General features: G+C 41.8%; 1 protein-coding gene across 4 annotated transcripts in view; it reads right to left on the reverse strand.

Moving 5' to 3' along the window:
* Positions 1 to 26777, reverse strand: part of XPO1 (exportin 1) — a 60689-nt gene that overhangs the window by 17763 nt on the left and 16149 nt on the right. For all 4 annotated transcript variants that reach the window (XM_090050246.1, XM_090050255.1, XM_090050264.1 and 1 more), the window contains 10 exons: positions 26103 to 26175; positions 15672 to 15733; positions 15554 to 15598; positions 15233 to 15414; positions 14743 to 14791; positions 14531 to 14650; positions 13432 to 13560; positions 8934 to 9092; positions 4155 to 4352; positions 2957 to 3095 (listed from right to left, as the gene is read on the reverse strand). In XM_090050246.1, the coding sequence (XP_089906372.1) occupies positions 2957 to 3095; positions 4155 to 4352; positions 8934 to 9092; positions 13432 to 13560; positions 14531 to 14650; positions 14743 to 14791; positions 15233 to 15414; positions 15554 to 15598; positions 15672 to 15733; positions 26103 to 26175 (1156 nt within the window). The remainder of the gene's footprint in view (positions 1 to 2956; positions 3096 to 4154; positions 4353 to 8933; positions 9093 to 13431; positions 13561 to 14530; positions 14651 to 14742; positions 14792 to 15232; positions 15415 to 15553; positions 15599 to 15671; positions 15734 to 26102; positions 26176 to 26777) is intronic.

Below are 26777 nucleotides of genomic sequence, written 5' to 3' on the forward strand. Positions count from 1 at the left end.
AGCAGGCACAGGAGACATGCCACCAGGGCAGCACAAGGCAAGCAGCGGCAAGCGAAGAGATCCCCATGCAGCTTCTCTGCTCCCTGCCACACTGGGTTACGGGGGAGGGAAGCAGGGAGGCAGGGAACAGTGATGAGTGGGCCTGCTCTTCCTTGTCACCACACGTAGGGCAGATTCCCACCATCACATGAACCTCTGGCAAGGCTGGGGGCAGAGGGGAGAGGAGTGGCAGGAACAGGACCAGGAACACTGATGTGCAGCCATGGAAAACTGTGGTTATTCAAAACTGTATACTGTGGTAGCCAAAATGGTATATGGAGTATTAACCACAGATGCTCAAAACCATGCTTGGCAAAATCGTGGTTGGTGAGGGAAACATTTACATTTAAGCTGGGTAAGCGGGAGCCAGGAGGAGAAAGAGGAGGGAGTTCCCCCATCTCCAGCTGTGCATGCCTGTTAAAAGAAGCTCCCAGTAGCTGCCACTGGGGATGAAGCCTGCTGAATAGGCTGGGCATCTCAACCTGCACTTTTAGCTGTGGATGAGGGAGCTCCCTCAGCCCCCAGTGCAGGCTGGAATGGTTGTATGCTCCCTCTCCTGGAAAGATTTCTAGCACTGTAATTCACTTCTCCAGAAGTCAGATTTGGTGGCCTGCGCTGCATGTTGTGAGAAGGGAATTAAAACAAATGCAGAACATTACGGGGGGGGGGGGTGTTCTTTTCCCTAGCTTACTCTGGAGTGAACAAGTCCATTATGCTTTGAATTTGTGCACAACACCAAAATGCCACAAAGAAAGGACTGGAAAGGATCTCAGGAGGTAATTTAGTTCATCTTCTGGCTCAAGGCAGTTTCATCTCTTTCTAAAAGTTCCAGTCAAGCAGTGGACTCTAATGGTGCAAACAGATGCTGCCTTTCCTGGTCTCTGTGCCATCATCAATATTTTTCTGGCAGCGCAAAGGTGAAGCAAAAAGACATCCATACCCCTTGCCAATGTCAAACGTTGGAAATTTGTGACCGTAACAAAGGTGGTAATAGATGATGCCACTATATAACAGCAGACAGCCAGAGCCAACCATGCTCCCCAACCACCCCAGGCAAGGTGCTCCAGGGGCTTGAGGCCCAACCCACTGCACCCCAGGCTTCACAAGCAGGATCAGACCCCATATGCTTTGGAGTAAGATGCACCCCTGGGACCTCCTTAAGTAAGAAAACCCAGGGTTTCCCACTTAAGGAGATGCTCCAGGGAGAGCCCAAGGGCTATATTTCTTTATGCAGGAAAAGCCCAAGGTTCCCTGCTTATGGAGGCACATCCCTGGGAACCCTGGGTTTTACCCAATTAAGCCACCACGAGATCCCAGGGGTGCAAGAAAGGTAGGACCTACAGAATTCTCAGTGCCTCAAGCCTCCATGCTGGGACAGGCCAGGGCAGATTCCAGTGCAAAGACATTGGGCACTGGGAATTTCCCAGCTCATGCATCACCCCAGGCCTCTGAGCAATGCATGGATCAACGTAGGTCCCAGGACAGAGAGCAAGAACACCGAGAACTCCCTGGCCCCCACACCATGCCTGATCCACCTCAGTTTGATGGCATCTATTTCTACCCCAAGCTGTAGATGTCTCTCTTCAAGCAAAATGCCTAAACCTGCGCACAAGATTTCAGGTGAGGCCTCACAAGTGCTAAATAGAGTAGAAGAACCATACTCCTTGATTTGAGGAACTACAACCCTGTTAAATACACCCTATGTTATTGGCCTTTTTTGCAACAAGAGCACACTACTGACCCAGTCAGCTTAAGGCCCACTATAAATACTAGGTCCTTTTCTGCAGTACTGCAACCTAGCCAGTAGTTCCCCATCTTTATGGCTGTTTACAGATATAACACAAAACAAGAGGCGCTTTAAACTGGGCACACCCCAGCACTGAACGCAGCACATGCCCAAGAGGCAGCACATTAGTTTGACTTGGCTCACTCAACATTGACCCAACGTCTATACAGATTGGGCACTTCAGTGAGGCTTTTGCAGCACTTATTTAATAAATTATTGGATCAGCTTTAAAAAAGGGCCAAAGAGCCCTGCTGATGTGCCCAACCTATATAAATGCTATGGAGCCAGATCAAACTCATATGCTGACTCCTCCAGTAAGGCACATTTTTCCCCCCACGTCTGTCAGCATTCAGTATGTGCATATACACTTGTTCCCTCCCAAGTGTATGTGTCCTTATTAAATTCCATTTATTAATTACAGGCCATTTCTCAAGGATCAAAATCATTCTGAATCCCAATCTTTAACCTCCTGAGTGTCTGCAGCTCTGCCCAGATTTGTTGGGTAGAGTAGCAAACAATATTTATTTGGCTTAGTTACTAAGTGTGCACCCAATCCCATGTTCCATATCATTAATGGAGATATTGAACAATACCAGACCCAAGGCAAAGCCCTGAGAAATCCGATTCAATGCCTCCTCCCAACTAAATGCTGAGCTGCTGATGACCATAATAATCTAACTAGTCATGTAGTTACCTTTCAGTACTTTCCTTTACGCTGTATTTTGCTTGCTTAATATATGGTTAGAATAATTATAAATATGCAGTTGTAGTAATTGATTAATATTTGCTGTTCATTTTCTACTGAGGCATCCTTCCTTCTTACCTACATACCTATTTAATTAGCTTTTCATTATTAACTAAAGTGCTGGTGCTATCTGCTTAAGAGCCCGTTGTAGCTGAACGCAGCAAATTTGATGGACTCAAACCCAAAAAGCAAGGAAAAAACCTGAAACAAAACTACACTGCCAGACTGCAACATTTCATTCCACCATTTTTGGTATTACTTCCTCTCTATACTTGTCCCAGTCAGCTTATTTTTGCTTGGGTTTGCCATCTAACTTAGCTCATAAGCTTGCTCTACAGCACCCAACTCTAACAGCAGCAAGTGTATCACGCAGCATATTAACTTACCCAGCGTTTCTCTCATATTCTTGTACAAGTTTATGGAATCTGTGTCCTTCATGAATTCTCGCACAACTTCCCCCTGATCATTTTCCACAACTAGCACTTCTTCTGGTTTTGCCATGCGGCTAACCATCAACAGCCGGACCTGCATTTGCCAGAGAAATTTACACATATATCAAACTAAAGAGTTAATGTTTTCAAAAATAAGTGTTTCTGAATAACACCTCTGCAGGATACTTGGCTCCGGTACACTTGCCACATTGCAGAGAAGCACCCAACTACATCAACTTGCTGACCTCCACAAGGCTATGGGCAGGCCATATTCCTTCAAGTCCCTAAATAAGATTCCAAATAAAAGGGCAGGCAATACTGACTGGAAAACTACAAAGCATTAGGTGACAGCTCTCTACAAGGAAGACTCCAAAATGCTGAACACACACAACATATCGGTTTAACAGGAAATCATCAGTAAGCAATGCAGATCAGTTACATTAATACTATCAGCACAGATCTTTTAAAACTGCTGCTTTATTGACAGACTTCTGCAAGTATTATTCAAGCTACTCTCCACTCTGTGATCAAGTACTACTTCAGCTGAGCTCAGGAACACCACTTTGGGATGTCTGATGAAAGAACAAAAAAGGGGAGACTACAACAAACCCTGGAAATAAATTTCTAGTCTTCCTTTCTTTCCATCCAGCAAATGACTGCATTTTGGTATGGACAGCCTTCAAAACGGAGCACACCACACCAAACAAACACTATGTTAAAAAAAAAAACACCCATAAAAGCCCCAACATCCTTCAGTATTAGTGAATCTGGCAAGCTTTCACTAGGTTCTTCCCACACAACAGAAGATTAAAATTCAATTTCTCCAACTGCTATATTAAAATATTATGCTGTAAGATATTTTGAATCAGATTTTTAAATATTATTTTCATTCTAATTTTTTTCCCCCTGAACTTGTTGCATTTAATTTTTGCTAGCATGTGAAAAGGTTTAAATGCACTGAACAGTAATGAGTGGCACTTACTATATATCCTGGAAATATTAGTGCCCAAAATATTTAACACATAGACATACTACATATTAATGTCTGTAACTCTTGAGGCACTAAACAAAGTACAAGTTTTCATTATTTCAGTTTTAATAGGATATATGAAAACTTTTACAATGCATTGAGTTACCACGGATTTAACATTACCTTGGACAGCACAGGCAGATAAAGCTGTCTCCTAGGAGGAACATCAAAGTGCTGACTTCCCGAAAGTAATGGAGAAGCAGATGTTGAAAAGGGGCTCTCCCTATAAAGTTCAGCAGCCAAATGATTCCAGTATTCAAGACAGATTTTGAAAATTTCAGTTTCTTCAACTTCTGACACAAGCAACATGTAGTGAAGAGCCTACAAAAATGATTTACACAAAATGGGATTAAGACTCATTTAATTATTTCCTAGAAATTAAGAGCTTGGACATTAAGGTTTATTTAATGCAATAATTTAGGAAAAGGCTTTTTCCTACACCCTCACAGTAAGATTTAACAACAAAAAGCAATTAACATGCTACAATACCACTTTTAAATTAGCAGCCTTAACTGGCAACACCCTGCAACTTCCACCAACTCTATAACCCCATAGTACCTTGGGTGATTTTGCAAATTATGCTTCAAAAATATGTCATTATTTTGCATTTTTTGTTATTTTGCATAACATTCTGCTTTACAGTTTCCTGAACTACCATGATGGTTCAGCAAGATAATCCTGGATCTGCCAACTGGAGACATTCACTGCAATTGTATACAAGAGCCCCAGTTACAAAGAATTCAGTTTCTTTTCCTATTTCACAGAAAGCAGACTGCTGAAATATAGAAGGTGAACATACCAATCATCTACATTGGGTAAAAAATGCCTGCAAAGGGATTCCACAAGGGAAATAAAAATATGAAACATTTCCTTTGCTTATAGTGTTGTGTCAAACAGAGAGCACAAAATTAAGCCAATTGCTATTTTTATTTTCACACATACAGAATCATTAAGTAATCAACACAGAGATTAGACAGAAGTACATGGGCTTCTATATTGTTTTCCTAACCTTCCCTACTAGCTGACAACCATATACCATGTCACCAGCCATAAGTAAACAAACAAACAAAAAACCTCAAAAAAGGGGGTGCCAGTGAGACTTGATTATAAATTCCAGGCTATGTACTAAAAAGTACTCTGATCTGTAATTGTACTATATTCAAAATCTATTCTAAGTGTCCAAAAAGATGCAACATTTTGAAACAGGTCTTACATTCATAATTAAGTTTTCCTTCTTTTTTAATTTGCAACATTGACCAAAGCAACTTTCACCCTCTATAGCTCCCACAAAGCAGAGCAAATAATTTCATGCAGTAGTACCGGTACATACACTAGAGATAATGGAAAAACTAACTGTGCAGTTTTAGTATGTTCACCTCCACATAGTAAGTAAAGAACTCTTTCTTACACATCTAAACCAAATAAAGAACTTGCTTTTGCTGTCAGACATTTCACAATGCTTAAACTGAGAACAGTAAATTCCTCATGACTAGAATTTACTATTCCAAGCACACCTCAAACTGAGCTCTTGCCTGTACTTAGACTACACTGAATCAAATTTAAGGACAATGTGGTACATCTACCATTAACTACCCTATCACTGTGGCTTAAAGACACCTTTGGTGTTTCTTAAGATCATCTGGAATTTTAATTTCTCCTATTCTTAACCTGAGGTGACTCTGTTCTCGGTTCTATTACACCGCTCCTAGTGTTGTTTCACTTCAAAACAAAAAGTTAGGCAGCCACCAAAAAGATGGCAACAAACAGAAATTCATCACATCAAAAACACTGACCTGTTATGGTCCGGATTTTTAGCAACAGAATTGTTCTATAATCCTTCTGTAGCAAAAAAACTAGTGAAATGAGAGTTGCTGACATGGAGTGCCACTAAATTCAGAAAAGTTATGGAGTGCTTTTACTGTGAAACAGCATAATTTCTCATGGTGTAAAGTGAGCCAACACATTTTCTCTTTGAGTTGAAAACTAAGTGCCCTACCATTCATACCCATCCCACACATTTTCTTGCTATTAAGAACACACTCTTGGTAAATATTTATATATGAACACAATGGGGTCTTAGTCCTGCAGTATTCCAGCATCTTATTGACATAGGGACACTACATAAAAGCCAATCTGGTGAAATCTAGACTTAGTGTCTAAATTTCCTTCCCATATTTAAAATGAATACTTTACACAAGGACATGTCATTTTCTAATACTTCCCACTAAAAGAATGCAGTATTTTTATCTTAATTTCAGACAACTGCATTTATGCTACATGATCTGAGATACTCAGGTAATAGGACACAGGAACCATGGTTATAACTTGGTTTTCTGTTTTTTAAAAAATCCGTTTAAAAAAAAAAAATTAAATGCAAAATTCTTTGATTAAAAAAAAAAAAATCCAAAAATGCGTGTTTCATAGTTTCATGGGTCAGAAGGGACCTGAGCAGATCATCTAGTCGGATCCCCTGCCATGGCAGGAAAGAGTACTGGGGTCAAACGACCCCAGCAAGATGTTTATCTAACCTCCTCTTAAACACCCCCAGGGTAGGAGCCTGCACCACTTCTCTTGGAAGTTGGTTCCAGACCCTAGCCGCCCTGACCATGAAGTAGCGCCTCCTGATATCTAACCTAAACCTATCCTCTGCCAGCTTGTGACTGTTATTCCTGGTCATTCCTGGCGGTGCTTGGGGGAAACAGTGACGACTCCCCCAATGCCTGCTGATCCCCTCTGACTAGTTTATAACAGGCCACAAGATCCCCCTTCAGCCTTCTCTTTTGGAGGCTGAACAGGTTCAGGTCCCGTAGCCTCTCCTCATAGGGCCTGCTCTGTTGTCCCCTGATCATACGAGTGGCCCTCCTCTGGACCCTCTCCATGCTGTCCACATCCCTCTTGAAGTGCGGCGCCCAGAACTGGACGCAGTACTCCAACTGCGGCCTGACCAGTGCCGCGGAGAGGGGAAGGATCACCTCCTTGAACTTGCCTGAGATGCATCTGTGGATGCATGACAAAGTGCGGTTGGCCTTCCTAACTGCCTCTCCACACTGCCGGCCCACGTTCACCTTGGAGTCAATGATGACCCCAAGATCCCTTTCCACCTCCGTGCTAACAAGAGGGGAGTTCCCTAACCTGTAGGTATGGTGCTGGTTGTTCCTCCGCAGGTGCAACACCTTGCACTTGTCTGTGTTGAAACTCATCCTATTCTCGTCCACCCACCCTTGTAACCTGTCTAGGTCTGATTGTAGCCTGTTGCATCCTTCCAGTGTGCCCACGTCCCCCCACATCTTAGTGTCATCAGCAAATTTGAACAGGGTGCTTTTTACCCCCTCGTCCAAATCACCAATGAAGATGTTGAACAGTGCGGGCCCGAGGACTGAGCCCTGCGGGACCCCACTGCCCACGTCCTTCCAGGTTGAGAAGGAACCATCCATTACCACCCTCTGGGTGCGGCCCTCCAGCCAGTTGGCGACCCATTTGACTGTGTGGGTGTCTACACCACAGCCCTCCAGTTTCTTAATGAGAACGGGGTGAGAGACAGTGTCAAAAGCCTTCTGGAAATCCAGGAAGATTATATCCACTGTTACCCCTGCATCCAATGATCTGGTGATCTGGTCGTAAAAGGCCACCAGGTTGGTCTGACAGGACCTGCCACTGATGAACCCGTGTTGGTTGCCCCTAAGCATGCAGTCCCCTGCTGGCCCCTCCTGGATGTGTGCCAGAATAATTTTCCTCGAACAGCTTGCCTAGGATCGAGGTAAGACTAACCGGCCTATAGTTTCCCGGGTTCTCCTTCCTGCCTTTTTTGAAGATGGGGACCACGTTGGCCCTCTTCCAGTCCTCCAGTACCTCACCAGAGCACCACGAGTGCTCGTAAAGCCGCGCCAGGGGACTTGCAATGACCGTGGCCAGTTCCTTTAGAACTCTAGGGTGGAGATCATCCGGACCGGCTGACTTGAATACGTCCAACCCCTCCAGAAACTCCCTAAATCCTCGCTAACCATGTTTTTCTGCAATTAAAATGAAACACCGCTATATAGAGAGATATCAGTTGAATGCAGTGTTTTACTGGTATGTTTACAATTTTAAAGCAATGTGGCAACCTGCCAATGTCTCAATCAATATAACAAAGTCTAACTACCTATAATTATTTTTTTTTGGGGGGGGGGGGATTGAAAAAGAGCTCCCCCCACCCTCTTTGCTCACCAGGACACTGGTCCAGCTGTGGCTACCACCCTGCTGCTTTGCGGTGCTGAGCAGCCCTGATATACTGTTGCCCCTCACTCCCAAGAGTCTCCTCCCCTCTCCCACCCCGTGTGGGAACAGGGGAGGTATAGGTACAGGCAATGCATGGGGGAGTGGAAAATATGTGCACACCCCATTTCTTCTCCTACACAGGGCATAGGGTTGCAGCCTGGCCAAACCAGCTCCGGGTAGGAGCCACCTCCGTGGCCCAGCAAATAGGACCTGGCACAGGACGGAGCGCAGTGCCACCATGGCTGCCAACATGAGGCGCAGCAGTAGCAGCAGCACAGAGTTGTGCCACCTGCTGCTGCTGGGCAGGCAAGGAGGTTCTTGCCTGGAGCTGGGTCCAGCCTGGCTGCAGCCCTGTACCCAGCTAGGGGCATGCAAATCTCAAGGGGCACATGCCACCCCACCCAACAGACTTACCTGGAGAGAGCTGATCTCCACCACACTGCCTGGCTGCTGTATGCACATGTACACACACATGCACATGGCACCCCTTCTTCCCAGCAGCCCCTTACATACTGGACTCTGCCAGCCTGCAAGGGGAAACCCATGCTTTCCTACGGTTTTCTCCATTAAAGAAAAAAACCTGGAGTTTTTCCGTGGCAAATGGAAAACCCAGGTCGCTTGTTATAACATACTATGAAACCTTACCTCCATTAAGGTTTCCCTCAGATTTAACCTCTTTTCTATCAGTTGACCATGTTCCTTAAGAAATGTGCAGAGAAATAGACTGAGATTCTGAATGAAGTTCTGTTCGTCATCTTTTCCATTGGAGTATGCAAGCCGGATATTTGTATTTAAAGGAAGCATCTAATGGAACAGTGAAAAAGTACAAGTTTTAGAGTAAAATAATTAACATTTCTGCACATTTTGGACAGCTTCAGAAGTATTACTAATTTAGATGTAACCCTTCCCATTTGCAGCTCTCCAATTTCAATGTGTAAACCATAATAATTGTTCATGAAGAAAAACCACTAAGTTAGGGAATACGCAAGTATTTTTAAGTAGGCTTCTGGGGGGGGGGTTGCCCCCCCCCTACAAAGAGACAACATGTGTTTCTGGCATCCCTGCTCTTTCAGCTACCCTACATATGCTTTCCTGCTCCTTCCCATAACCCAAAACTCGTCTTAGACAGGGCAACTCCAGGTGCACAAATTCCTGTCGACAGAGAAATGTATGACTCTGTCTATAACGACTTAAAACTAGTTTCTAAGTTTACCGTGTTCCTTAAGAAATGTGCAGAGAAACAGACTAAGATTCTTTTTTTTTTACAGTACCTTGGAATAACTTAACTAGTTTTTAAGTTACTCAAAAGGCACTGTAAAAAAAAAAAGAAAAGAAAAGAAAAGAAAAAAAGTACGCCTCCCCATTTTGTCCTCCATTTAGCAATAGATGCATTAAAAGATGCAACACTACCTAACTCTAGCCAGTCACTATAATGGCACATTGTTGTTACACTTGTATGGAAGATTCTCCAGGAAGTATAAATCCATTATTCTTTTACATATTTGTACAATGCCTAGCCTAAGCTAGAGCTACTATATAGGTGATACCACAATACAAGCAAAAATTAAATACAATTCCAATGTGTTAACTTTAAAGATTAATATCAAGACTTCCATTTCAGAGAGTGCAGGGTGGATTTGATTTAAATCATAATTTAATTCACCAGCCAGGAACCCTCGATTTAATCATTGGTTTTTACAAAAAGTGCATTCTTGTTGTTTGATATCCTTTATTCATTTAATTTCTTGAAACTTTGCACCGTCAGAGAGAGGCAAGAGCTTGACTCTGTACACAAAGTTGCAGACACACAAGAGGGCTGATCATGTCTATGCTCTCATCTCCACATACTGATGTTAACAATATCTCTGGAGAGACAAAATTCACAGTTTAAGAACTAGAACTAAACATCAGAGATGTTTAATGGAATCTTCTAGGAAGAGCACTGAGTCCCACTGGTTAGAGTGGTCTTCTTTAACCTTTACTAATCTATAGAGAAACCTCTGGGAACCCTGTAAGATTGGGTCCCTAATATAATCCATATCCTGCTGTCACCTATTTATAAAAAACTTTTCTGAAAAGGATACATGGATATATTGTCTCAAACAGTATAAAATTAGAAGTTATAATCCCTATTTCATGATATCTTTGAGCTTCAACATACCTTGGATTTAAAGCCATCTTTATATGTTTATTTGCTTTAATGTAGCTCAACAAAAAATATGATTAAAAACAAAAACACCCCAAACTTCTTTGGGAGGGATTTTAACTGATAATTTTTATTCACCCTGAGTGCGGCAGTGAACCTAATTTGTGTTTGCAAAAAAATTAAATCTGATGGTTCCAAAACCATTTTTGTTTTATAAACTTGAAACAAGTTTAGAAAACAAGTTTAGAAAACTAGAGCCTTGGGATAAGAAAGATGGTCAAATTAAAGTGTTTTGGCCAAGTTCAGCCAAATTAAAATGGCAATATGATACAGTGATAAAATGGGTGCAGCAAGTTGCAAAAGTAGCCAAAATGCCCAATTTGGCATTCCCAAATTGGCTGTATAAAGCAGTTGAAATTTACTTGACCAAGCATTTTTAAAGCTATTTAGAATTAATATTTCTAATACAAGGATGAAAGAACAGATCACCAGTCAACTAAACAAAATAACTTCTAGAATACAGTGCAAAATAGAATTCTAAGCTCTCTCTCATACCTAAGTGGGTATAATTCTAATATTTTTAAAAACAAAGCTGTATCAGTGGCAGATGGGAGGGGTAGAAGGTAATGTTTTAAATAAATGTTAGCTCTGCAATTGAGGCATCTAAAAATATACATCCACTAGATGATGCAAATTAAGAATGGAAAAAATACAAAAAAATACCATAATAATCATTTCAGATATCCATACAATGGAAGATTTCTGAAATCTTCCATATAGCATGGAACTTGAAAAAAAATAAAGAAGGTTTCTCTTGCTCAGACAGTGAGGTGGATTTTGAGCACAAGTTTCTGACACCAGGATGTTCAATATACTACAGGTAGTCCAACTTACATTTTGAGTTGCAACGTTTTGCACTTAAAACGTTTATAAATTGACACCCTGTTTCAACTTTATAACGTCAGTTTTGACTTAACAACACTCGATACGATGCAACACTACGCCAGCAAACAAGTTCTCTGCATTACTCATCTCCCTGGAGAACATCTGTCCAAACTTCCTTGGACACTTTCTTTAAGCAGACAAGACTCCAGAAAAACCTGCAGCCAAGACTCCTGAGGAGACTCCCACCAAGAACCCTTCAAGAAGTCCAACCTAGAGCCCTTCAAAAAGTCCAGCAGTCAGCTCAAAGAAGTCCTTCCAAATCAATATGATTGCTATTTACAATATAAATACATTGATGTAGCTATATTACTAGTTTATTATTGATCAAGTACAACATTCTGGGGTATTTTTGGTGAAAATAGGGTATCGGGCCTTGCATCAGGAACCAATCCCCCATTTATTACATTGTCTCTTATAAGAAAATTCAGGAACCAATTGTGTCATAAGTCTGAGGGCTGCCTGTACATCAGGTCTGGGAGAGCAGCAATACCTATATGCATAACATACATTTCAGAAGAACATACTACTTAATATGGAATGACTGCCTGAGACAACAGGTGGATAGGTTTCCATCAACACACAAAGGAACCTGGAAAAAGAATCTGGTCTATAGTCGCATCCAATTTTTTTGTACATTAGATCCTACACTGCATATGAGAATTATTTTGGGGACTAATTTCAGGGGAAGCACTAAACTTAAACTTAATGAAACTGGAAAAGGTTTCACAAAGCCTTAGACTGCAAGATGACAGTCACATCATCAGTAAAAAACTGAGAAAGACACTCCTCACCCAAGGAAACCAAGCCACCAGAAATCTATGGAACTTTCCCATTCCTTAGCCAATACTACTTGCAAACAAAAAACCCTTTCACAACATTTGAGAATGAAATGCTAATGAAAGTCGCAGCTCTTTTGCCCTAGAACCTTAGTACTAAAAGAGATTGTGCCACAATATACTATATCAGAATGGTGAAATGAAAGCTACATACAGATATTACTCAAACTGGAAAATTCTGATAACGGTCATGTTTCAGAAAAGAAACAATCAAAAGTTGTAAAGTTAAAAACTCACCCAAATAATACCTCAGTACGCAAGTGAATAGCCACAGAACTAAAATCCTGGAAGAAATTCTGATGCTGAAACAATGCACATCTTTAAAACAACCACACTGAGCATTTAGAAGTCAGCTAAACTGATTTCCTTCCCATGGATAAATAAAATGAATCAAAGTGCAAGGTTGCCACCTTTAAGGCTAAGCTAGAAAGAACTAGACTTTTACTCATTTTCACCAACAACCACACTGAAGAATATAACTTAGAACACTCGAGAAGCACTTGTAGTTGTAAGTGCAGAAATGCATCATTCCAAAGAATGACTTAGTACAGACACATTGCTACAAAGTTCACAGGGGTGAGGCCAAATGTCATGTAGGTCTTGTACATTTACCAAAGCCATGTTCTTGAACTTTATAGGCAGACCACCCAAGTAAGCAGATTTCCTGGGTCACAGGCTGCTTGCAAAGCTTCCAATCAAGCCCTTACATTTTACAGGTTAAAAAGGCAAACTTGCATGGTGATCACATCAATTCTGAGAAAACTATGAGATTACTCTACAATATGAGATTCAAGAAATCTCTTCTTTAGAAGTAATTGCTAGTTACACACAAACATTAAAAACTGAAGTGATGGCTATTTTTGATGGCTTCTGATCTAATCACAAGCACTATTTTATGAACTCTAAATACAGAGTTTGTCTGATAGAAAGAACTAGCTCTATAACAAATACGTATTTGTAAGCTTAAGCTAGTCTTCCTCTAGAAGAGGGGCAGGCAATTATTTCAGGTGGAGGGCCGCTTACCGAGTTTGGCAAGCCATCAAGAGCCGCATGACAGGCAGCCAGGGGCAGATTAATATTAATTTTCTACATTTTTTAGGGGCCCTGCAGGCTGCATTTTCCCCAAACCTGCTCTAGAAAGATGCTTTTGCTAAATATAATATAGTTAGAATTAAGTTCATTTTGTTTTATTAAAGCACAAAGAAAAAAAAGTTACCTGTTTTAACTGCATCATGGTCAGTGTAAAGAGAGTTACGAACTGCTCCTCGTATTGGCTTACACTGACACCTGCAATCTCTGTGAGGCACTTCAAAGAGACATTTCGAAACATGGGAACATTTAAAAACTGTTAAAAAAAAAAGTTTTAAAGAAGGATTAGGGATAGCACGCAAACATTTATGTTGGGCATTTTATTTCTGGTACCCAAAGTTCTCATCTTACTTTCTAGTAGGCTTGTGTGAAGCAGAAAGTATTCAATTTGGCTGATTCAGAGGGGCAGTGGTTTGGATTTGGTAATCTGAATCACTGTCCTGATTCCATTTGGCCAATTCGGATTCAGAGATTTGGCTGCCGAATTGGGCCAAATCTCCTCTGAATTGAACAGGCAGTGGTGAGTGGGGACAACCCCCCCAATCCCAGGTGCCTCCCCATGGCTGCCCCACCTGGCCCCAGTGTCCTGGCACATAAAAAAAAAAAAAGAAAAGAAAAGCCCCACACTCATCAGCTGCAGCAATGGCAATCAGGGCCTCTGGGGGCTTGTGGCAGAGCCTCCCTCTACTCCCGCCTAGCACCCATGGGGCAGCTGTCACATCACACAAGTGCAGTGAGGCTCTGCAGGGCACCATGGGGCTCCACACACTCTGGGAGCTAGGGACACTTGGGCTGAGCACTGCCAGGCAGCTGCTGGAGCCACCCCAGCTCCAGGACAGTGCGTGGCATCCTGCCACACAGGTGCCAAGCAGGGGGCCCAATTCCTGCTGCCTTGGACTATATGGGGGCCTCTGCCACAAGCCCCCAATCACCACTGCTGCAGCCAGTGAGTGAAAGACACTGGGGCCAGGCAGGGGTCCCCCATGGTCTCCTCTCCCTCCCTCCAGCCCCCCCTGCCCCCTACTTACAGGTATGGAGCCTGGTTCCCGCTCCTTGTGGTGGCAAGCAGGGACCACCCAAATCTCTGAACTGATTTGGAGCTTGATTAAATTTGGATTTGGAGATTCGGCCCCCGAATCAAGCCAAATTTCCTTCAAATCAAATAGGCTACCACAGCTTCACAGCCCTACTTTCTAATAGCAGTCACTTTTTAAAAGAGTGATTACCTTGTATATTAATGTGCTGATTAACTTGGTCTCAAATATGTATCCCAATGGAATCCAGTTAAGGAACCGTAATAAAGTCTCCAAAGTTGCATGAACAAGGGGAGCATTTTGAGAATTTTCCTGTAACAGAACCATATGTAAAGTAACACTGTCTTTAAAAGAAATAAAGATAATTAAGGTTTTCATGAAAAAGTTAGTAGCATTAGACTTACCATCACAAATTGACACAGCTGAAATATCTGCGAGAACTCATTGCACATACTAAAAAACAAACAAAAACATATATATTAAATACTGATGTAATCACCATATTAAGTGAATGACACATCCACTTCAAAAAGATGCATCGGCAATAATCCAGAGAAGTTGCCATGAAATTTATCAGATTAATAACCAATTTCTCATATGCAAACTCAGTTTACATATTACAGGGATATTGTACCCTCTACTCGCTGCTTTTTTAAAATGGCAATATTTAATGTAGAAGCTTAAGAACATAAAAATACATTCAACTGCAGTATATAAGCAGCCTTGAGAGAGGCGGTAAACATTCCATCTGATCTCAAAAGCAAATGCAGTATAAGTATGTATTTAACAGGAAAACTGTAGTTATATCAACTCTTCAACAGCAATAACTGAACTGTTAAGCTAATTTACATTAAAAATTACCAGGAAAAAAAAATTACAAAATGTTTTGCTTACCTATCTTTCAAATGCTTAGCTTTTACTTGAGTTATCTGTCCACTGGAGAAATCAAACACTTCTTCACTCAACAGTTTAAGGATCACCATATTGTTTTGGCAAAGACTCTCACTTGTTCTGCTTGCCCCTACAATATCACTTATAAATGTTGGCCAGTGTTTGGGCCATTCCTGTTTCAGAATCTGAAAATCAAAACAGTGTAGTGGGTATGGCTTTCTTCCTAAATAGCTGCTTGCACAAAATGAATTATTTATTTTGGTCAAATTGGTAATTTTTCTAAATTCTCATAAAAAATAAAAATAGAACTGAACTAGAACATACCTGAACAAGAATCATATTCAGTTTTCCAATATATACTTTCTCTTTCTGGAAGAAAGACAGGTAGAGTTAGGTTATCAGTAATGCTTCCCCACCCCTACCCCCACAGGAATTCACTTACTTCTACACATGTTGGATCAGATGAGGTCTTGATAATTAAGCCAACAACATACTTTTTTATTCCTGTAAAGAGGTAAAAATTATGTTTTCAACCCACCTGATATTGGATTACCTGGAAATACCTGATTCCAAGCATTAAGCAAAGGGTCTCCAAGGAATATGTATATGAAGCTTTAAAATAGTCCAATGCACATGTGTACAAATGAAAAAAAGTCTCAAACATTCTGAACTCTCCAAAGTTTGTTAGTAACTTATAATTGTTTTGATGTTTCAAGTAATGAAGTGTACCTAGATTGTAATTCTTGATATTACACCAATGAAAATGGTAAATAAGTAGCAACTGGAATTGGAGTTTCTCATATTTTCGATGTATTTAGTGTTCTCTAACCCAAACCTATTTCTATGACTGACTGCGCCTAAAAGCTCTGCAACCTTCTGAAAGCAACAGCCATAGAGACTACTGATAATTGAAAGAAAACATACCCATGGTAGAAACTATGAAAACCCTTAGTATACCACCATGTTTCAGGGATGGAGTCTAACAGCAACAATTAAAACTGCCTTGCATAGTAATTTGTAAACTCCCAAGTATACTTTTATCCCTCATCAGACACCCTTTTAAAAAAAGTGCACAACTATATTCCTATACCTTCAGCAAAGTTGACATTAAAAACTGGAGATTCATAGTGTAGACAGGAGTCCTTTTTAACCACCTTCTTGATTAAACAGATATTTCAACAGGTTTGACTTAATATAGTGGTAAAAATGGGCTTATCTTTTTTTAAGGCTGCTATTAATTTTAACATCAGCTCAGCTCAAATGCTGGGAATGTTTCTGTACATTTTTGCCCAGAAACTGAAGGTTCAAATATCATGCAGTACTCTCAACTAATCTTGTTTGCCCACATTAAAAACTCATTAAAACTAGTGAAACAATGATAAAAAAAAGATAACTAAATTATATTAAATCACTTCCAATACTGGTTTCCCTCGATTTATGCATTCCCAGAGAACAGCACATAAACCAAACCCACTTTACAATGCAACAAACAGAGATAGGTTCCCATGGTGGTGAGGGAGGGAAGCTGGAATTAGGGGAGGGGTGCTGCTCCTGGGGCTGCACAAGGCAGCAAAGCAGAGGGAACAGAGTGACACTCACCCCAGCCCCAGCTGGGAGCAGCCAGCACCAGCAGCCTGCAGCCACTGGGCTGAGCTGTGCAGCGCCTGTCCCCCCACACCTAGACTCTGCTTGTCTGCACTCACCTCTGCTCCTAAGCTGCCCCATGCCCTTGTGTAGGCAGCGGGTGTTGGCTGCTCCCAGGGCCACTCTAAAACAGACTGAGGTGAGTGCAGACAAGCAGAGGCTCAGGCAGCATGAGGCATGGCATTCACTCCAGCCTGTGCTGGAGCGGCCCTGGGAGCAGCCAACATCAGTTGCCTGCACCAGAGCAGAGCACAGCCCAGGACCAGTGGTGAGTACGGACAAGCGGAGCACAGGCACGCGGGGACAAACAAACATGGTGCAGCCCAGCAGCTGCTGCAGCTGGAACTGGAGTGGGACCACGGTGCTTTCCCCTCCCTGTACAAGCTTACCTGCTTTTTGTTGTTATTGGTTTCTGTTTTTGTTTTTTTTGTTGGGGGGGTGAGGGGGGAAGGGGAAGAGAAAGAGAAGGAAATTTATGCTGATCACATAAGAGCAAATTTACCTTGCATTTAATGAATTATACGTCTAAATATGCTCATCGCACAAGAGCAAATTCACAAATAAAGAACCTGCATAAATCAAGGGAAACCTGTATACAATATTCCTGGGGCAAGATTTAAGAATATAGTATTTTGTACTCCTTCCTTCCTTTGCAGATTTTAAACAAGGATTTGGTCAAAAACACTCAATTTTGTGTCATAAAAAGTACTCAAAAGTAGTAACAAAAACATGATAGCCATGGCAGATATCAAAGGGCAAGTTTGCAAATAAGTTGTGATAATGAACCTAGCCTACTCTTCCCTCCACATAGAGCTATCCAACTTCAAGGGAAGTTCCACATGCAGAGGGCACGGTACTGAACTGTTAACATTATTAACGCTCCAGTTTTTTGCAACAGATTAACAAATATTTATCAGGGATTAGCGTCAGAGGGAGGTTCTAGCTGTGACAGTCCAGGAAGTGGTATCACCTGAAGAAAATATGCCCTACATTTGAAAGCTCATCTAAATCTATGCTAACGATGAAGCTGGCCCAAAAGAAGATAAATTGCCCATAAAAATCCTTGCCTCTCACCAGAGGTTAGAAACTTAAAAATGCATAAGAAATTGCTTGTAGCAGGGCTCTGCTGGTGAGGGAAACCCCCCAAAAAACCCTCAGAATATACCGAGTATTTTAAAAAAACAAGCCATTGTAATTTAACTCAAAACTCCCTAACATTTGAATGCACCACACTATGAAATAAATGCACACATTTTTGCTATTTAACATTTCATATAAGACAGCACATAAATTCAAGTTTCTTTCCTACCATCAGAAAAATTCATTTTACAAAATCTAGAAAGTTGGTTATAGCAAGAAGATTAACATTTCAGCTTGACCATGAAAGCCGCTAGGTATGGCATTAAAAACACGGGACACGTACACTCCGATTCTAACCCCCCTATTAAACAGGAGTAAACATTTTTAGTAACGGGAATAACAGTCGCAGATATCAGCCTCTCAGGTGGTCAAAATGCTACTGATACATTAACATTTCAATCACCAAATAGACAAGCTTTTTTGCACTTGGCGCACTAATGCACCTTCAACCCTCAAGACCATTTGTAAGAGTGAGACGACAGAATTAAGGCTCCATGCCCTTTCAATTCAAGTCTGCTAAAAAGGGAGCTCAACAGTCTGTGCTGCAGACAACAGTGAACCATGAATTTAAAAAGGTCACCACCTTTTTTCCCCACAAACACTACTTGGCCAATCATAACTGCTGTTTATAGACCTCTATCTAGTGACCTAGAAGTCACATTTCTTTATGCTTGACAGGAGTAAATTTTTCCAGTTTCCCAAAGCTTTATTTGGGGTGGAAATATCCATTCCTTCTACAGCTATTAGAATAATAGCCTAATGTTAATTTTTAAAGAGCATTATGTAATTCCCACTCCACACTTCAACAAGCTAAGTCCTAGAGTATATTTCTAAATAAAAGGATATACAGCTGTTCCACCTTTAGCCTTTTATAAAGTTTACAAAGTTTACATTGGACAACAACAGCAACTGGAGTAACTCAAGGAAACAGCAAAGTCACTCTATGACAAGTTTGAACCTGCTTAATTGACTGCATTCTCCAGGGCTCCAAAAGAAATGCTTGCAAAGCTTCTTAATGCTCTGAAGACATTAAAAGTTGTTTAGCCTTTTTCCTCCAGAATGAGGCAAGAGTAGGGTGCACACAAAGGGCTGAAGGGCAAAGCATGCCTTTTAATCAACACGTTGGTTAGCGCTGGCCTTGGATACCAATCCCAGCATTATCTGAAGGCACTGGGTTCATTCATTTGCTCCCTCAAAGGCCAAATGTAAAAACTTCTAGACTTAGAAGACATTTCTTTCTTTTCTTCTACAGTGCTGGGTTTTACCCACAGTCCACAGATGTCCCTCACCAGGAAAGCTTAAACTATATCCTGCCAGGGGTGGGGGTTAATAGAGAGTAAGGAAACACTAAGAGGGATGAAATCAACAGTTTGAGGTTTGCTTGTTTTAACCCAAGGCCTTCAAAGACACTTAAACAGACTTCTATTACTCCATCTAAATACCAGTTGTCCAGCCATGTAAGAGCCAAAAGTGGCATTTACACAGTTTATTATCTGTGCAGTAAGCTGTACATTGGCTGGATAGGTATGTGGTTATGTATACTGAGCTTATACAAGTTATAAAACTGTACCTGGGGGGGGAAAAAAAAAAAAACTTGAGTGAGCAGATGGGTCAGTGAGATAATGCTGCTCTGGAAGGTTGCAGGCTTTGGGTTCTAGCCAGATCCTTGCCTCCAATGAAGCAGAAGCTTTACCACCACCACCTTCTGCACTACTCATGCAATGAATACTAAATACAAGGTGCAGTGGCTCAGCTAAACGCCATCATCTAGGGCAACTTTTAGACTGCTCCACCCTGGAGAGGTAAGAATTCTGGAAGAAAAGCTGTTTGAGGGGTGACCCAGACTAAACAACCAGCAAAATGGCAAAACTTGTGGCAAGGACAGAGCACTACTCAATTTTCCTGAATTCTGTAGTCATCTTTAACTAAATTAAGAGAAGGAAGAGTTTTTCAGGACTTCTGCACTTGTCCACTGCTTTTTCAAAAAAAGCACATTTCAGGCTGTAAGACCATTAAGATAAGTACCATATTTGTGGCTCTGAACTACAATGCTTGCTGAACCTCTACCTCCATGAGGACAAACTTAAAAAAGTGCAGGCAGATCCTCAGATAAGATACAGGGCAGGGCAGGGCAGGGACAGGACAGAGCCACGGCTCATGGGGAGGTGGCTCTCGCTACTGCTTTCTGCTTGATCAGGAGCCGCTGGCCCAGCACTTGCTCAGTGGCTACCACTGCTTGTCTGGGAGGGGGGCAGGGCCTGTGGCCTGGGATCTGTGGGGCAGGAAGAACCCTGTGCAGCCCTGGCCCCAGCCCCTTTCCCCCAACCATGCCCACCCGGACGAGCACCAGATCAGCAGCTCCCAGGCAGCAGTGGGAGATCTCTCCCCACTCCCAACACCCTCCTGACAAGCTGCAGCTCTATCCCACGCCCACCCCGCCAGGCAGCGCTGGCCTCAATCCCTGCCCAGCCCCACTCCTCCCTCACCATGGGGGCCTTGATCTGCTCCCCACTTCTTCCCTCCCCTTCTACCACACAAGACTTACCAGTTGCACACAGCTCTCCAAGCTGCTGGGCTGTGCTACTCACTGCCTAGGTGCTGCACTGTGGCTGAGCACACAGGCATTTATCAGCCAATTATCAGCCCCATCAGGCCGATTTCCGCTACAATCAACCTTCTTTATATTGGTGTTGATCCAATAAATCGGACCAATGTACCAGTGTACCTCTAGCTACTTTTATAGTATCCAGACCTCACTAAACTAATAGCTTGGTGTTGAACTAACCCCTTCCAATTTCACAGCATGTTATATAACCTCTTCATTTTCAAATGAAACCAGAGAAAAAGGTTTCCCTTCCATAATGGACTGCTTAAATAAGTGCTCACCATAAAAGACACTCTACTAGTCCATTGAGAAGAATAGAATTTCATATTTCAAGATCAATAATATGCCTATTAATGCAACGAGAATAAAGACCATGTCTTTCTGGACAAAACTTTCCCTATTTTATAATGGGAAAACCCTTTAAAGACCATGCCTTCATAATTTAGGGTCATTCTGTGCATCCATTATTTAACCAAAATAAATGCATGTAGTGGTATAAACACCAGTTTATAATATTAATCAATCTTATACATAAGGGATGCACAACATGGGATTTTTGTTCTCAGTGGGCATGCCTACATGTGCATTAATGCACCATAATGATGGTGCATTTAGTTTAGTACCTGTAATAACAGGTACTAATTAGATGTGCCATAAATTGGTGCTACTGTACATTTGTTCAGCACATGCTTTAAGTTACACTAATATGCAGCAGACTAATTCTACTGCTCATTAGCACAGCATAATTAGTTTACTGTGCCATTAGCATCTCATGTAGACACACCCGTAAAGTATCAGAATGCTTCCCCAGCAATTACTGATGGATGTACATTAAAGTTTTCCCCAAGTTATTAAGGGGTGTTCACTCAAGACTATGCCCTTTTAGACATTAGTACACTAAAGCCACTAGATGGACCAAATCATATTGTTAGTGACAACACTGAAACTAGCACTGATAAATTCTTTTATAAAATTTTCAAGCCCCTTCCTCTGCAAGGTAGCTCAATGCATGAGCTAGAAAAAAAAACTAGTCCATTTTCATTCTTCACACTGCAATCTATTTCCTTTCAAAGTCAGCAGCATCACCTTGTAGACTAGTAATAGGGAGCTAGGCAGGGCAAGACTTTCTCCTGAGGTAATGCACAGAAACAGCATGTCATAAAGGGGTAAGCTAGACATGTGCCTTTTTACTGCACACAGCAGAATTACTAGCCACACACCTGGCCTCTTTAAAGCTACTTAAGAGTTCTTTATTCTGTACCTGTTCACCCAGGTGACTTAAATTTTTACTTGTTTCCAGTCAGCTAATTAAAAAATTGCCATCTTGTATATATATACACCAAGAAGCACGGCTATTCTGAGGGTCCATTTGGAATTATGCCCTTACATAATGAAAGCCAAAAACAAATATTCCACAAAAATTAGAGTTGGAGCTTTTCAGCAATATACAACATTGGGTAAGCTTGCCATAAACCTTAAGTTTATTGGTAACAGTTCAAACAAACGTTCCCTGCCATTCAGAAATATCTGGCACGCTCAGTTTACAACTTGGATCCTTATCTATTGTACATTTGGTACTGGTTGCAAAAAAAAAAAAAAAAAAAAAAATCAAGATAAATACTTTTAAAGTGTTGTAAAGGCATACTGCAGCATTACCACGATTTGATTGTGAAAGATAAGTACCAAATAGTTTATTAGTGAATGCTGAGTTTAAGCCACACTTGAGTATGGATACATCCCATAAATCCCCACACTATATTCTATTTCTCTCCAGGTAAAAGTTTTGTCATCTAGCCTGTTGCCCCTCTGTGCTTAATTCCTCAAGCAAAAAAAAAGGCCAGATCAAGATTGGAGAAGAACAGCAGCTCTCTTGTGTCAACCCCCAGCTAATGCCATTATTCCTAAAGACCAAGATAATGAATATGGAGCAACAAAGAAAATAAATACATCAGACAGCAGATTCTGCACTCTCTCACAGGGCTGAAACCAGAAGATGGTCTAAAGCCATATCTTAGGAAGTCTATTTACCTACTCCTTCCTTCATATACAGAATAAGCAGAACAAATTAGAAGCAGGTATCCCTACTTATCCCCATAACATTACCTTCACAAGTGACAGCATGGTTTGGAAGAAAATTTAGAAGCCAGGCAAAAGCAAGAGAAATGGTATAGCTTAGTTTTCTTGCTGCTTCAGATTCAATCATTAGAGCTCTCTGACTTAAAAACAAAACAAAAACACAACAAACACCTAATCCTAACATCAGACCCTGATTTCTCAACACATGTAATGAAGAATTCAACTAAACAGGGAGGGCAAAATTGCATTTTAGACTCAAGTATTGTCTATTATTACAACATTCAAGAAAAAAGTATGGATCCAGGCTTATGCACTCAACTTCAGTACAGGCTTTCAAGATGGAAAATGTATTTTACATGCAACTACCTGCTATATCTGACCATCTTGTTATCTTCTGAGCCAGTTACCTTAAGCTGGTCACACTTGTAAAATTAAAGGCCACTGCCACCTCCCATTTTACTCCTTTCCCTTAGGGCAGGTTGGCTCCCAACTCTGGGACATGACCCAAATCAGGGCCAGAGGGGGCCCACCCCTCCAACCTGCAGGGCTCCCCAGTGCACGGTCTGTGCAGCTCTCGTCACCACTGCCCCCTGCGATCCTGTCCCAGACTCTGGCACTGCCGGGCATGAGTGAGTCAGCAGCGGGGGTCGCGACCTGGATTTAGGGTTGCAGTAAAAAATATATTGGTAGCCACTGCCTGAGGGGCACAAATGTCACTGACTTATTAACTTTTCTCAACTGCAGCCCCAAAGCATTCCATGACCAACTCCAGTAGGAAGAGATCAGTGAGAAGCAAACACCTAGATCAACTACCAAATCAGGGGTGGGCAATTATCTGGGGGTGGAGGGCCACTTAAACAATTTCCATGAGCTGTTGGTATGTAGGCTGTGTCTCCATGGAGACTGGCTGGGGACCCCTGTAGGCAGGGTATGCTTCGCCAGACAGATGGGATGGGGCTGCAGGTGGACAAGAGGGATGGGCAGCCAGGGTCAGGGATTACAGAGCAGTGAAAATGCAGGGCCAAGAGCTGAACCAATGCAGAGGTGCAATCCACTGCCTGCATGTCCCTGCAACAGGTGCCAGTTCCACAGGTAAGGATGCGTGGAGAACATATCATAGCTCTGCCTGGGCCCTGTGCCATTGCCGCCCCATGATCTCAATCCCAGCTCCAGCCTGCTCCCAGATGCCACTCCCTGCCCACCCATAGCCTCATCCCAAGTGCCAGGCCAAGCACACCCTGTCCAGAGGTCCTGGGCCCAGTCTCCACGCAGACTCCATGTACCAGCTCAGTCCATCCAGCATCCCCAGCAATGGGTACAGGGTTGACTGGCATTGGCAGCCAGGCAGTAAGCCGCTGCTGCAGGGCCTGCCAGGAAGCCAGATTCAGCTGCCACAACATCTCCACCCTGCACCAAGAGATGGCAGGACCAGCCACACACGCACTATGGCCTGGGCTGCCCCATAACTCCTGGGCCAGGTGGGGCCAAGGCACCCATTGCTGGCTAGATAAAATCCCTTAGTGGGCCAGATCCAGCCCACAGCCTATATTTTGTCTACCCCTGAACCAAATGCTGCAGGTGAGAAGAGCATGGACAGTCCTACACACAACAACTAGTTAATATCTGCCACTAAATCCTTAACTATAAATATGCATATAAAAAAGAGAAATTGATGATGACCTGTAGAGTTTGTCTCCTATTCCACAGATTTAGTTGAGGCCCCATTTGGTCCCCATTATCCAAGCAGCAGCAAGGTGGTTTTGCTCCCTGTTGCTGCTGCAACTAGTAAAATACAGGCAAGAGAGAGTGCTCCTACTTGTATCAGGTTTATCAGGAGATTTGGGACAGTTTCGCATGGTTACCGCAGTGGCACCACTAACACCTTAAAAAGGATGGAGTGTTCCTCCTGCCTACATCTGGTTCATCTTGCTGAAGCTACTTTCCAGTCTAGCCCCAAACTATCCTCTGGAGTGCCATTAAAATTCAGGGAAATCTTGAATCAAAATAGTTGAGAATCACTGTCCTGTACCAACTAGTGAGTAGAAAAGCTTCAGGTACACAATACAGCAGGAATTAGCAAAGGGTAGTAATGATCTCCACTTCATCAGATAGTATAAAATTACAACAACTACTGTAGTTTGTTTAAAATGTGTTGCAGATTAAGTGGGGGAGAGGCAAAATGACTGTTTAAGTTGTTCAAGTATATACAACCAGGCTCCTATTTCTGTGGCAGCTTGAGTGGTCTCAGACTTCCTACTACTCCATGGCAAGCTGAAAGATCTTGGCTTAGCATTACATGTACTGTGACTGGCACTTGCTAAAGGGTAAGTTTTTCCTAACTTCACTGGTGTGTTACTTAAGAAACAGCAAGACAACCCCAGGTTTACTTAATTTCAATCCCCACCCCATTATGGCAGCTATTTCTACTATTTAAAGATGAACTTTTGTGCTCAGTCAAAAGAGAATGACAATTTCAACCTGCACTCTGAAATCCTTTTACTTTTCAGGAATTCTTTTCTTAAGCTCCAATACAAAATTGATACGATTTTGCAAAAACACAATTAAAAAAAGCCGTTTCACTCTATCCACTTGTCCCTACTGCCTACTCACTGTAAAAATGGAAAAGGTGTTTGTCATGACATGGTAGGGAAAAATGAGGCCTGGTCAACAAGTTCAAAAAGAGAAAATAAATTAAGAATCTGCCCCATTGCAAATCTTAAATTGGACATCTTTTACTCAAGTTAAAGGAGGCTGTGTAGTATCCAACTGTCTAGAACAATGTCTCTTAAATACAAATGCCCCTTAAAACTATTTATACCATTTGGAATAAAATGACCAACACAACTTATAACTTTAAAAAAAAAAAGTCCGGAAGTAGTCAGTGGAGATGCATGTAGTATGATTTTCAGAAGTAGTGAATTCCAACAGAGTAATTCAAGTCACTGGATTATCAATATCCTTGCCGATTACGTGGTTACAGAACAAAATCAACTGTTAGTGTATTTTCTAGTTCACATAATAAAAACTGTATTTGAATTTTTAGGTTATTTACATGACCCACTGAAGGTTCTGAACAAGGTATGCATACAGCTGACAGGTGAGATGAAGCCTACCAGGACTATCGCACAGGTGCACTTAACAAGGACTTATTAAATATAAAAAGATTTGAGAAGCAATGCAGTCAGGTGTCTGCACTATGCAATGATTCGCTAATCTGTGCATGTATCTGCAGGTGCAGTCTAGTTTCCCCACTTGCAAACAGGCTGAATTACAGCTCAGAGTAGATCTCACTAGTGGCAACCCACTATTGGAAAGTGCATCTTGCCAGTGGGGCACAGAGTTCACATTGTACACCGATCTTCTAAACCTATTTTAAAATAAGCAAAGATGTAAGAAGAGCTTCCCTACCTTCACACTGGTTCCTTGGAAGAATCTTCCATCTTGTTTTAATCACATTTTCCAAGATTTGCAGCCCATAATACTGAAAATTGGAGAAGAACAATATGTGAGTATGTTATTGTTGGACCAACAAGAACTTTCAGGATTCTCATTCAATCAGACATTCACACTTAACATCTAAAATTTGAAAAATATTAAGCTAACAAATTTAGTTAAAATAAGAAAAATGTCTATTCACCCATTTACTGAGATGTTCATGCATTTTTCTGGCTTTATCATTTGCTACTCTAAGTTAAGTCCTGCTGTTTGATCATGCTCACACCAGGAGAAATTAAATAAACAAGCCCTCTGGCAGCCAAATCGGCTATCTGTGGAAGAGAAAGTAGCAGCCAGATATGAATTCACAGCATAAATGACTGCTTAAGTGTTCAAGTATTAACACAACCAAGCTCCTAAAAAAAAAAAAAAAATTTAGCAGCTTGGAGGGTCTCAGACTTCCTACTACTCCATGGCAAGCTGAAAGATCTTGGCTTAGCATTACATGTACTATGACTGGCACTTGCTAAAGAGTAAGTTTTCCCTAACTTCACTGGTGTGTTACTTAAGGAACAGCAAGACAACCCCAGGTTTACTTAATTTCAATCCCCACCCCATTATGGCAGCTATTTCTACTATTTAAAGATG

Source organism: Crocodylus siamensis, chromosome 1 (assembly GCF_052110815.1).
Source record: "Crocodylus siamensis isolate JL-2025a chromosome 1, ASM5211081v1, whole genome shotgun sequence".
Classification (NCBI taxonomy): Eukaryota; Metazoa; Chordata; order Crocodylia; family Crocodylidae; genus Crocodylus; species Crocodylus siamensis.